The 13776-nt window shown below is 42.4% G+C and overlaps 1 protein-coding gene across 3 annotated transcripts in view; it reads left to right on the top strand.

Moving 5' to 3' along the window:
* The window catches only part of KIRREL3 (kirre like nephrin family adhesion molecule 3), a 761553-nt gene that overhangs the window by 571757 nt on the left and 176020 nt on the right, over positions 1–13776 (top strand). For all 3 annotated transcript variants that reach the window (XM_081171663.1, XM_081171662.1, XM_081171664.1), the window contains exon 6: positions 9767–9924. In XM_081171663.1, the coding sequence (XP_081027789.1) occupies positions 9767–9924 (158 nt within the window). The remainder of the gene's footprint in view (positions 1–9766; positions 9925–13776) is intronic.

The following is a 13776-nucleotide window of genomic DNA, read 5'->3' as shown; positions in this document are numbered from 1 at the left end:
GGCTCCACGCGCGATCCCGCAAAGGGCACCCACAATGTAAAGTGTGAGTGTTCATTACGCTCTCTCTGTTGCCTCAGTAGTCAGTTCTGTTATCCAGAAGGAGAACATAAGGAAAGGGTTTCTGCCGAGCCTTGCTCTGCCGTGGAATTGCTTCTTGATTTTTGCTCAGCTTGCTTTTCTGCCTTGGTTAAGTCCTTTTCTCCTCCCCCACTCTCCTGCGACTCATAAAATGGGTCTAATACTTTTGCGACACTTAGTGCAATAAAATGTGCAAAGCCTTTAGAAATCCTCTTAAGAAGAAGCTAAATATTGATTATTATTCATACAGCAATTATTGTCCCTTTCAGGGAAGAAGATTATTGCTGTCATTAACATTGCTAGCAGCATCTAAGTGGTTGTATTTAAAACCTAGAAGAAAACCTGTCAATTGGATTAATGTGTGTCCTACAAAGATGACTCTTAGAATGAACCCCCTGCTCCGTCCCCAACCCTCCTCCCCAGACATCATGCTTTCAGTAAGGAATAAACTGCCCGCCTTGCATCCATACATTACTAGGGATGCATCTGGAATTCTTTTTATGCAAACATCCCCCTAGATTTTTTTAGTTTTTAATTTTTAATTTTTTTTATTAAATTTGTATACCCCCCCCTTCTATCTCAGGGTGGTTCAAAACATAAAAAGACAAGATAAGAAATATTAAATACAATCGTACCTCAGAAGTTGAACGCCTTGTGCATCAAACATTTTGGCTCCTGGGTGCCACAAACCCGGAAGTGAGTGTTCTGGTTTGCAAATGTTCTTTGGAACCCGAACGTCCAATGCAGGTTCCATGGGTTCTGATTGGCTGCAGGAGCTTCCTGCAGCCAATCGGAATCCACACCTTGGTTTCCGAACATTTTGGAAGTCGAATGGACTTCCGGAACGGATTCAATTTGACTTCCGAGGTATGACAGCATCTAATAAGAACAAGAACAAAACAAAACAATAATTCTTCTCCCTCTCACACGAACACATTTTAAAGGGTATAGAAGGTTAATCACACAAAAGGCCTAGTTGGAGAGGAACGTTTTGACCTGGTGCCTGAAGATGGATAATGAGGGCGCCAGCCGAACCCCACAGGGGAGAGCATTCCGCAAATGGGGAGCTACTGCAGAAAAGGCCTGTTCTCATGTTGCCACCCTCCAGACCTCTTATGGAGGAGGCAGGTGAAGAAGGGCCTCAGATGATGAGCTCAAGGTCCAGGTAGTTTCATATGGAGAGAGGTGGTCCTTGAGGTATTGAGGTCCTGAGCTGTTTAAGGCTTTGTAGGTCAAGGAAGAAATTTAAGAACTATCTTAAGAAACATTGTAAAATCAATGAGTGTTAAAATGATGCGACTTTAGAAATTAAGTGGTTTACAGCTGTAAAGATTAAGTTAAAAGAAAAGAAAGGTTAACAATTAGATAAAATTAAGGGTGAGGATTTGCTGAACTGAATATTTGAAATTGGAATGCAGAAAGGGGAGGTATGAGGAGGTCGGTGAAGTAAGTTTTAAGAAAATAAGGATTTGAAATTATACTTGTTTTTTCTTGTTTGTGTTTGTTTGTATTTTTGTGTTTGATTATATAATTTGTGAAACTTTAATAAATATTATATATATATAAAAAAGGCTTTGTAGGTCAAAACCAGCACTTGTTTTGTTCCTATACAGGACATGATGAAATAGGAATCCTCCCATTTTATTCTTATTCAACTTCTTCAGTGAATCAATCTCTTTACTATGGTCAGTGACACGGAATCATAGATTCAAAGAATTGTAGCGTTGGAAGGGACCACAATCAATATTCAAAAATAAACTTCGTACCCATATATAAAAGAATACCAAACAAAACATAATAGAAAACCATAACAGTAGATATACTAATAACTGTATCGTACTATAGAATGCCAGGCATAGAAAACAAACTGTAAGTTTGCAAAAATTAACCCCTGGGGTTTTTTATATGCAGCAGCACAATGTTTGACACCCTGAAAGAGATGGGTGCCTTCTGATTTGAAAGGAGTAGAAAAGGATAAAAATGTATCTGATTGTCCTGGGGTTTTCCATAAAAATCATCAAGTAAAAATATTATGTTTATCATGATAAAAAGAGCATTACATAAGAACATGAGCTATCAATTGCACCTCTCCAGATTCACAGGGACTTTGACAATAGGGGTTCTCGTGGAACCTCCACTCAAGAACTGCTGATGGAAAAACATTCAAACACACCAGAGAAAAGACTTTGAGATCTTTTTCAATAGAGAGCACATATAGTTCACTGATTTATAGGGCTGAAGCTATTATTTATAGGGCTAAATTGATATTATTACTATTTGCAGAGTTTGTAGCGTTTGCTGGAGCTTTCAGTTCATGCAGTTCACATGCTCCTACATTATTTACTTACTTAATACATTTGTATATTACTTTTCCTCCCACCAGGAGGGTCTAACTTGGCCTGCAAAGCCATTTTCCTCAAACCACACCCACCTGCTCATGACATCATCAGATGGGCACTAGGTAAGCTTTAAATCCTGTTCAGTTCTGCAGGATCCCTTGCATTGAAATTCCCAGCTAAAACAGAAGGTTCCCTCCATCATTTTAGATGAGGTTTCCATGCAAGCCTGCATGGAATCCCCTGCTAAAATGATGGGAACCTGCCCCCATAGCGGAGAATTCTAAAGCATGTGCCTCCCTGAATCAGGAAGGGGTGTGCAACAGAGGTGCCTGTGGAAACAGAGGGATTTTCAACCATTGTAGTGTTTCCATGTACAGCTGTGTGTGTGAGATCTCCTGCTAAAATCATAAGAACCCTCTTTTTAGCAGAGGATTCTAAATAAGACTCCTTCCTTGTTTAGGGAGGGTTGTGCATCAGGATCTCCTGCTAAAATTGAGGGGTTTTAACTATTGTTTTAATGGACACAGGTGGCGCTGTGGTCTAAACCACTGAGCCTAGGACTTGCCGATCAGAAGGTCGGCGGCTCGAATCCCTGCGACGGGGTGAGCTCCCGTTGCTCGGTCCCTGCTCCTGCCAACCTAGCAGTTCGAAAGCACATCAAAGTGCAAATAGATAAATAGGTATTGCTCCGGTGGGAAGGTAAATGGTGTTTCCATGTGCTGCTCTGGTTTTGCCAGAAACAGTTTAGTCATGCGAGCCACATGACCCGGAAAAACTGTCTATGGACAAACACCAGCTCCCTCGGCCTATAGAGCGAGATGAACACCACAACCCCAGAGTCATCCACGACTGGACCTAATGGTCAGGAGTACCTTTACTTCTACCTTAATCATTGTTTTAGCAATGAATTTCATGAAAACCGGCATAGGATCCCCTGCTAAAACAATGGTTGGGTCTGTTCCTTGAATCGGAAGAAGGTGTGCATTATACTCTCCTGCTGAAAAAGAGGGTATTTTACCATCACTTCAGGAGGGGATCCATGGAAACCCCTGCTAAAACAAGGGAAGAAAGCCTTCTTTTTAACAGTGCCTTCCAAAGTGTTTTGAAGTCCCAACTTTGGCACTTGAAAGTGTCATGCACATGACATTATTGTGATGTCATGTGATTGCCAGGTGGGTGATCCCATCCACCTGCTAAATTTGGCCCATGAGGCTGAGCCCAATAAGGATCTGGCCCATGGAGCAAACAAGGTTCCTCACCCATAATATAAGCAATCCCATCAATATGATTTGTTTGTTTGCAGTGTGCTTCAGCAATATGCATCAGTGTCAATGGGCAAAAAGTCTGAAATGAGCTGAAGGAACTCGGCGCATTTCGAAAATTAAGTTTATGAATTTTTGTGGATAAGCTGAATTTCTGGTAGGAAAGTTCAAGAAGAAGAAAAGGAGGATAATCTGCTCATCTCTACATATTACTAGTCAGAACAAATGAGATCCGGATTCCCACCTCTGAAGCATGATGCATTCTTTGGCAAACGTAGCGGTTTCAGATTAATTTCAGCATAGTAATGGAAAGCTTCTTGTGAAATTTCTGATACTTTAGAGTGAGCAGTCACAGCTAATACACATATTTTAGTTAGGTCTGAACACTTGTCCCTCATGCTCAGTGTAGTCTCCATGTTTTCACTGGGTATAAAAGTGTGTGTGCGTGCACGTGCGCATGTACAGTATTCTAATGAAGAGACTTAATGTTATTTTAATAGTGTAATTTTTAAAGTTTGTGTTTATATCCTAAATTGGTTCTCATCCGTGCTATAAGCAATTCACCTTTCTGGAGGTTTAAAATACATAACCACAAAAAGCCCACCTGAATCTTATCCCATTTCACCTCAGGTACAGCATCTTGACCCAGGTATCCAGCTTCCCAGTTCTCCATCATCTGAGGGGAAAGCTGTAAATACAGAGAAGAACCATAGCTCAGTGAGAGAGTTGCTGGAAGCCACAGTAAGGGAGAAAGCTTTTTGTGTTCTGGTCCTGCTTGTGAGATTTCAGCAGGCGTTCGAGTGGCCACTGTGAAAACAAGATGTTAGAGTAGATGGGCCATTGGACTGCTCCAGCAAGCTCCTAGGTTTATATTAGACACAATTGCTTTGCAAAACTGTGTATTAGGAAAAAATGCACGAAAATGTGTACATCAGGGGAAGTTTGCCCTAAAATGCTGGTGAATTTTCATGAGGACTTTTTAAAAAAATTGCAAAGTGATGTGGAGAATGAAACCTAAGCTTGGAAAAATGAGAAACTGATACAGTCATACCTCATGTTACGTCTGCTCCATGTTATGTTCTTTCAGAATATGTCCCGTGGTGACCTGGAAGTACCGGAAAGGGTTACTTCCGGATTTCGCCACTTGTGCATGCACAGACGTGTAAAATGACGTCATGTGCATGCACAGAAGCAGCGAATCGCAACCCTCATGTGCGCAGTGTGGTGTAGTGGTTAAGAGCTGTAGTCTCGTAATCTGGGGAACCGGGTTCGCGTCTCCGCTCCTCCACATGCAGCTGCTGGGTGACCTTGGGCCAGTCACACTTCTCTGAAGTCTCTCAGCCCCACTCACCTTACAGAGTGTTTGTTGTGGGGGAGGAAGGGAAAGGAGAATGTTAGCCACTTTGAGACTCCTTCGGGTAGTGATAAAGCGGCATATCAAATCCAAACTCTTCTTCTTCTTTCATGTTGTGAACAGGCCTCCAAAATGGATCCCATTCGCAACCAGAGGTACCACTGTATTTACAAATTTGCCCATCCCTTCCTAGCATATAACCATACTTGGACTAGCATCATTTTCATTGTCTAGAAGCATACACCCAGATCTTTTCAAATGTGGCATACCCTCCAACAACCTGCTCCTTTTTTGGTCCTGAGCTCTCGTGGGAGCTAACTGATTCGCACAAAAGGGCGAGACACAAAACAAACAAACAAAGGTTTTTTGGTCCGGTGCTCTGGTGTGAGCCAGCTGACTTGCACCACAGCACTGGACCAAAATAAAGGACATTCCAGGATCCAATCAGAAGCCAGGATGGCTTCTTTCATTCTGGGATGTCCCACTTAAAACAGGACAGTTGAGGGATATGATGTGGCTCTGGCTCAAAACAGAGTCTGAATCTGGAGGCAGAGCAAATTCCAATCCCCACATTACCTGCAGGAAGTGACACTTTTGAACATGTCTGGGGGTGTCTCTTTCATATAAAGAGAGGTTGAAAATGCTTCCCTTCTTTCTAGCAAGCTCTCCTCAGCACTGCTTACTCCTCCTCCCTTCTGAAAGATGGAGATGCTGTTTATGAGGAGGGTACAAGCAGCTCAAAAGGAAGGGGTGTGCCCTCCATTGTTCATTCGTTTTCCTCTAAGCTTTCCTTGAGAATACTTGGGGGGGGGACCTTAAAGTTTGATTTTTTTAAAAAAAAAATGTCTCTGAAAGCTCTAAAAAATGTGTTTTGAGGCAAGCCAAGGGGAATTCGCCCATCACTAATTTTATGGTGTTAGCTTGTTTTTATAATGTTGCTGCTTGCTCTGAGCCTATGTGGAAAGAGTGGGTTATAAATCTAAAGGCACGTAGATATATGGCAGTGTAAGAATTTAGTGGCACATGGGTGCTATAAACTCTCCAGGCCTCAGCTTCTCTGAAAATGCTTCTTTTTTTTTTGCGCCTGTAATGTGGGATGGAGACACACACACACACACACTCCTAGCAAGCTGTCAAGATGGTAATTTGAATGATGGAGGTTTTTTTTCTAGAGGAAGGATGAAAGATCTCTGATGTCATCCGAGTCAAAATTCGCAGCAAAGTCTTATTTGATAAGAGAGATAGCTGTAGAACCTCCCTTGAGATGAGGAGTGCCTCTTGTTTATTAAGCGAAGGTTGGCAGGTGATACAATACAAAAATAGTCCCTGCAATTGTGCTAATAAGTATAAATAACTGCCTTTCCACCACTGCTGAAGAGTTGGGTTTAGGGCTTCTTATTGAACCTTCCTCAGACTTGTTTGTTGACTATTGGTGGGCCTGTTCCAAATCATTATGAGAATCCTCTTCTGCTCTGACCAGTGAGCAAGTGGCTCTTGAATTCTTTTTAAAAAATAAATAAATTAGGAAATACTATATGACCTGCTCTGGCCTATTATTGTTAAGTGGTTTCCTTACTGGCCTGACTGGTTTCCCCAGAATTATAGACTTGGGTGATTCAATGATATTATAATCTGAAGAATGTCAAAATCAAGGTCTGTGAAGAAAATAGGACCAATGCTCATCTTTCAGGCGACAGGGAATGGCAATGAATAGGATTTTAAATAAAGAACTGTGCACGATGCAGCTAAGGTTTAAAGCAAATTAAGACAATCTGTTAAAATAAACAAATTGGTCTGTATCCAAGGTAGCGCCAAGTTAAAATCACTTAGTTAAAGTCCTATCCTTGTTCTGCTGGTGTAATGTTTGGCACCAGGGGAAAGTTGTTGAGCAAGAGAATGCATGTCTAGGTTGCTGGTGACTCGGTTGCTCAATCTGTTGTGCAATTAGTTTCTGCTGGCACAGCTGGTGACTTGGTTTCCTCTGCTGCACAGTTTTAAAACCCACCCATCTGCTAGCACAAGAGCATTAGATACATCCCATTAGTTTGTATCATAGGGGAGACAGAGGAGAAGTGGGACCTGGAACAAAAAGCCACAGTATAGGTAAAGGTAAAGGGGCCCCTGGCCATTAGGTCCAGTCGCAGACGACTCTGGGGTTGCGGCACTCATCTCACTTTATTGGCCAAGGGAGCCGGCGTACAGCTGCCAGGTCATGTGGCCAGCATGTCTAAGCCGCTTCTGGCGAACCAGAGCAGCGCACAGAAACGCTGTTTACCTTCCCGCCGGAGCAGTACCTATTTATCTACTTGCACTTCAGGCTTTCAAACTGCTAGGTTGGCAGGAGCAGGGACCGAGCAACCGTCGCGGGGATTCGAACCGTCAACCTTCTGATCGGCAAGTCCTAGGCTCTGTGGTTTAACCCACAGTGCCACCCGCGTCAGCATAGTTACCTCTTAACAGAATTGCACAATTGACATCCAACATTCTGCGGCTCCTTGAAACCACTGAGCATGCTTGGTGCGCATTTGCTTTGGTTTTTCCTCCTAATATTTAGTACTTTTGCATACCTCTGAATTCTCCCAGGCATGCTAATCCCTGCCTCTTATTTATCGGTACTGCCATTCTGCATGCAATAGTGTCGACACTCAACCACCCGAGTTCTCGATTTGAAGGAATTATGCAGGGCTCTCAGTGCTTGCACAGTGTTACAGTAGACATTACAAGAAATAGCAGAGAAGTGATTCTAGGCAGTGGGTTCTTGATGACTCTTGTAACATCCCATTTCAACCTAAAATTGATGCTCCACATCCTCCTGGAACAGACACACAAACGGAGCTACATGAACATATTCACGGCTTCAGCTGCGAAAGCTGTCGCCCAGTGCTCTGATTCATGTCTCAAATAGAATGAAATAATCTAGTTATACACCACTGTTCTTTGTTTTAGACCAAATCTCTTGCTTTGCATTCTGGACTAAATGACAGCTTTTGCCCCCGGCCTTCATAAAGTAATATGTGTGCACCTCAGCAGGAGAAGCCCGTCAGCGATGTGGTAAATAAATAAAGTGGAGGAAATATGTTATTGCTTTCATATCTAAAGCTCACTCAGACAATAAAGGTTCAGCAAAGAAAACCCATCCCAAGCCTAAACTGTCTGTCGACTACCTGCAGATACCATAAATGTCTAGTGTAGAAACAGTAATAGAACATCTGTGGAATAAGCTGGTACACTTAGTAAGGTATTGAAAGGAAATCAGATTCTTTGTTCCCTAAATACCTTAGGCTGTTAAATATGATTGATTTCAACCAACAGCCTTGATGGAGAGCATGTCCCTTTGATGACATCCACCTTCCTCTCCTAAAAACCCGGGGTGAGGAATCTTTTTGGCTATGCAGGTCTGATCCTCAGACATGGCTGAGACAGTCTTGGGCAAAGAGGGTAGGAGCCTGGAGCCGTGGGGGCAGAAGGCAGAAAGAAGGTTAGATCATGAGGACAGCTTTAGCAAAAAGGAGGAGGTGGTTAGAAGCAACAACAAAGAGTTGGATCTGGATCTAGCAACCCCAGTGGTGAGGTAGGAGAGCTGTAGGAAGTTTGTTATGGAAGCAGGATCTAGTGATGAAAAGAAGACCCAAATGTTAAGAGTAAGGGACTCACTGTTTGGAGATAAGACTCACTCTGGGGCTGTGAGGATCCTGGGGACCTTGGGCAGCGATAAGGAACATGTCACAGCATGTGTAAGTAAATGAATAAATACTAGGAGGTAGGAATCAATCAAACTGAATAAGATTCAACTTCTTCACATGTTCACCCTTCCAGCTTAGTACAGCCCATGTAAGTTATACTGGGAATGCAGTAAGTCCAAATCACTCTTGCAATAACAAAATAAGAGGGTGCACACCTACATCACATTTGCTCTCCCTCTCCTTGTTTTGTTGTAACATGTGAAAAAATAAAGGAAGGGGGTGGGGCTGAGCAAGTGGGAGAAATAAGCAGCCATGTTCAGCATTCCCCATGCACTCCAAAGGGTAACCCAGCTAACCACAGAAACTTTTTTCATATTATTTTTAAACTAAATAAAAAATCTGTATTCATAATCTACAATAAATCCCTCCCCCATGTATTAGTTTCCATATTCGCATACCAAACTGGTATTCACACCCTGCACAATGGAAGTTTCTTCCACAAAAGCACACGTTTCAAGTTCTGGATGATTTAGTCCCGAATAAATGCACATTTTTCATTTTGACCTCAAAAATCAGGAATTGTGTGCACTAGAATAACAGCAGCACCAGACAAAAAGTATTGAGTTGGGAGAAAACTCACCCTCTGTATCACCCTTTAACCAAATGCCTTGAATGGGGGAACAAATATGTGATCAAAGCATGTTATACAATGTGCTTTAAATCCCTTTGTGTACATCTCTTTATTGGGTTACAGCAAGTTCTCCATGTATGAAGTGCCTTATTATGAAACTATATTTCAATGCACCCCTATTGTACAACACCTTGTTATTGTACAGTTGGCGACATGGCTGGTGCTGATGCTGCCAGAAGCAATCTTTTTTTCTTTTTTATGCCTCCTCAGCTTGGCTGATTCATTCTGCAGATCAAGTGTGGATTTCAGCATATTGTGTCATGCTTCTTCTCTTGGATCGGTATATCCTGCCCTCTCTCTAATCTGGTGGGTTTTGTTCTGAAGCTCATAAATTGCACCACACTCTGTTTTCTCTACAGTGCCTCCGGATGATCCCATAATTATTGGAGGGCCCGTCATTAGTCTGCGAGCTGGAGATCCTCTGAATCTGACCTGCCACGCAGACAATGCTAAACCAGCAGCATCCATTATTTGGATGAGGAGAGGAGAAGTAATAAATGGAGCAACCTATTCCAAGGTAAGGGTCTGAGATTTGGAATTGGGGTCAGGGTGGGTGTCAAAGAGGACAGCTAAGGCCCACCCAGGTGGTGATGACTTGGCTGACCTAGAGATGGACCTTCACAGGTAGAACTCAAGTCACATTATTAGTAAAAAAATATATTTCTACAATCTTCCATCATGGAACTCGAGGTTCCATACATAGCATTCCCAAAGGGTCTTTCAACCAGGCATTGACCCAGTCCAGACCCGCTTAGCTAAGTTGCCTCAAATGCCCTCACATCCTAGACTGGGAGGACTTTTTGTGGTGGGACAGAGATATATTCTCCCTGTCTCACAGCAATAGAATTCCAGGTCTGCAGAGTTACAACACATCAAGAGTTTGATGCTATCAGCTGTGGATTGAATTGAGGAAGGAGTTTTTATCACACTGTATTTGTTAATTTGCTTAACACTAGAATTCTAGGTCTGCTAAATCACAATACAGCAGGAGGTTCAATGCTATTGATTGATTGATTGATTGATTGATTGATTGATTGATTTGAGATCAATGATTTTTTCCCCCTTAAACATCTCACTGTATCTGTTAATTTCCAGGATATCAGCTGTGAATGGCTGCAGTTAATTACATGATTATCAATGCTTGTACTTTCCTGTGTTTCATTTCCCTCTGACCTCACTGTTTACAATCCCCATTGCTACAAACCAAGTGTGTGTATGCATACCTGTCTCTCAGGATAACACTTCATGCATCTGATGGACTGAAGTCCCCCAAAGGTTGGGCCATAATGAATCCATTTTTCTTTAAGGTGCTTCTAGATTCTACTGCACCAAAAACAGTAAAAGTTAGCAGGGTCGCCCCTCTTGAAAAAGAAAAGGAGAGGAGAGGAGAGGGGAAAGGTAGAGGAGGGAGATCAGATCTCCAAGGTCATAACAAATGATGATTAAACACACACACACACATATAAAAGCCCAGCCACTGAAAAGAGGCCCTTGAGGTATTGGGGTCCTGAGCCACATAACGCTTTATAGGTCAAAACCAACACATTGAATTGAGCCCAGAAACTAATTGGTATAGAGAGAAGGGAACTCTATACTAATCAGTATAGAGAGGGAAATTATTATTATTTTCCTAATGATCAGAAACTCCCCTTCTACTATGTATTTTGAAAAGTGCTTTTTTTCTCTGTTCGCAGTGCATTTGGACAGCTTGTCCAAATTTAGCAACATGATTTTTGAGATCAAGGAGCGTATTTTCACCCTTGTTTAGATACATAAATGGATACCATTTTGACTCAAGATGGTGGACCAAAGCTTTCAATACTGTACGGATTTAAACCGCTAATTTCAAAACTGTTGTCGTCTTTGTTTGTTTGTTTCTTAGAATTCCCGAGCAACGTTGGTTATAAGGCTGCCAGTGCATTTTAATTGCAGCAATAAGATTACAAGCTTTCTCAGATGGCCTGAAACTGCCTCTGCATATGGGCAGAGGTGATGGCAGGCAGCTTGGTGAAATGGATTGTGAGCGAGCACAGGAACAGAATTTTTAAAGCAAGCATTTTGACAAAATAAACATTATTCAGGGCAAAATGGTCTCCAGTGCAGGTGTGGAGGCCTTAGCCAGTCTGTGTAGCCTCCTTACGTCCCCTGCTGTGAGCTTGACACCAGGCTACAATTTCTCAAAGAGTGTTCTGTGCCCAAGTGCAGCATTTATATTAGTTTCTAAGAGTTTGTTTCCACTGAAAAGAAAATTCTTCTGCTGGAAATGCCACTAAGGTGCCTCTCAGGCAGGCGAGAAGTGCATGAGCACAGGGAGCAAAAGAAACCACAGTGATCTCTCTGTATTTATATGTAACAATCACTGAGATGACCATATCACCTTCATACCTTTCAAGCGCAACTTTGTCTTTGGCCATCTTGAAGTTTTTGCTACAGTATGAGTGCATATTTACATCCCTTTGCCAAATATTTGGAGAAAGCCCCTAGTTTAGTGGTAGAGCATCTTCTTTGCTGGATGGGTTAAAGCACAGAGCCTAGGGCTTGCCAATCAGAAGGTTGGCGGTTCAAATTCCCATGATGGGGTGAGCTCCCATTGCTCGGTCCCTGCTCCTGCCAACCTAGCAGTTCGAAAGCACATCAAAGTGCAAGTAGATAAATAGGTACCGCACCAGCAGGAAGGTAAACGGCGTTTCCGTGCGCTGCTCTGGTTCACCAGAAGCAGCTTAGTCATGCTGGCCACATGACCCGGAAGCTGTATGCCTGCTCCCTTGGCCAGCAAAGTGAGATGAGCGCCGCAACCCCAGAGTCATCCACGACTGGACTTAATGGTCAGGGTCCCTTTACCCTTTACCTGTCCTCTTTGCATCCCACCTTTGAGGGCCAAGCCTCACAAGGCAGTTTAAAAAACAATAATAATAACTGGGATTGAAACATTAATTTGACATGTATTATAAACAATCCATTAAAAAGCACCTGGCTAAAATGTAGTGAGCCAGCGGCAAAATATTTGAAAAGCTTGATGGAATAAAAAAAACTTCAAAGGATCTGTTTGAAACCCACAGGGGGCCAAAGGAAACTTTTGGAGGAGGGAGTTCCAAAGATGTAGGATCACAACTGAAAAGGCCCTATCCTTGGTACCTACTAACCTGGCTTTTCCTAGGACAGAGGAACATTGGAAGCTGCCTTAGATGAAGTCAAACTAAGTCAGATGGGTCCACCTAGCTCAGTGCTGCCTGCACTGATGGGCAATGGCTCTCCAGAATTTCAGCAGCCCTACCTAGAGATGCTGAGATCTTCCACATGCAGGGTGGATGCTCTGGGGTACAGCCTTTCCAAGAAAGTAGGGCTGGTAGAAACTATGTGCCACATCTGCACTGCAAGGAGGCAAAGTGAAAGGGGTTATTTATGGTATCTCTGAGGTTAAGGCAGCAGAGGAGTAGGCCAGTTAATGTTATTTTTATGCCTATTTAATTGGATTTTAATTTGTACTACATATACTTTAATGGAGCACACACACATTTTAATATGTATTTTTATTTAACAAAATGATGACCTTCCTCGAGCCTATGGAATGGAATAGACAACGTATTTCAATAAGCTAATATCCTCCTGTACTATGTTTCTGTCTCTTCCTGCACATGGATTACTTCCTGGGAAAGATAAAAGGATAACTAATTCTGACATCAATTTCCAGATGTTTCAGCTTTCATGAACATCAGATTTCAAAGCAGAAATGAGCCAAAGGGCTGGTAGGAATGTTGGAGAATTCCAACGAAAACAGAAATAGAATCTAAGATTTCCAGTGTCGGCTTATTTGTCCCATGTTCTTCCCACAATCTGGGCCCCAAGTACCTTACAGACTGCCTGATTCTCCATCTCAGCTGCTGAGATCCTCTTGCCATGGTTGCTTTCAGTCTACAGTTGAGAGATATGTAATTGATCACATCCCTCCCCATTTGCAACGTGTTTCTTTTGCACTAAAATGGAGTGGAATAATGTAACAACAGTTTAATTTATGTAGTTCATGTAATTTGCATAATTCATTACATAAGGTATGCAAATTGTGTAATTTTGTCACAGAGGACAGTGAGGTGCATAAAGTAGTTTTTGTCAGAAGCCGAACTGAAGCAAAATGGAAACAGTGCTGCATGCGGCTAATACAGGGCGGAAAGGAAAGCAGTGCCTTCAAACATCCCTAATTGTGCAGGTCCCTTCTGCAGCAGCATGTTGCACTTTGACCTATAATCTAAGAACCCAGTTTAGGCTGTCACAAGAGTCTTGCTCAAATGACTACGTGCAATTAGGGACCCTGAATTGAGTCTCCAACTGCACAGAGACCCTACATGCATAGAATCATAGAATTGTAGAGTTG

This window comes from Podarcis bocagei, assembly GCF_964188305.1.
Source record: "Podarcis bocagei genome assembly, chromosome: 15".
Lineage (NCBI taxonomy): Eukaryota > Metazoa > Chordata > Lepidosauria > Squamata > Lacertidae > Podarcis > Podarcis bocagei.
The sequence above is the reverse complement of the archived record's forward strand: the minus strand, read 5'-3'. Positions and strand labels throughout refer to the sequence as shown.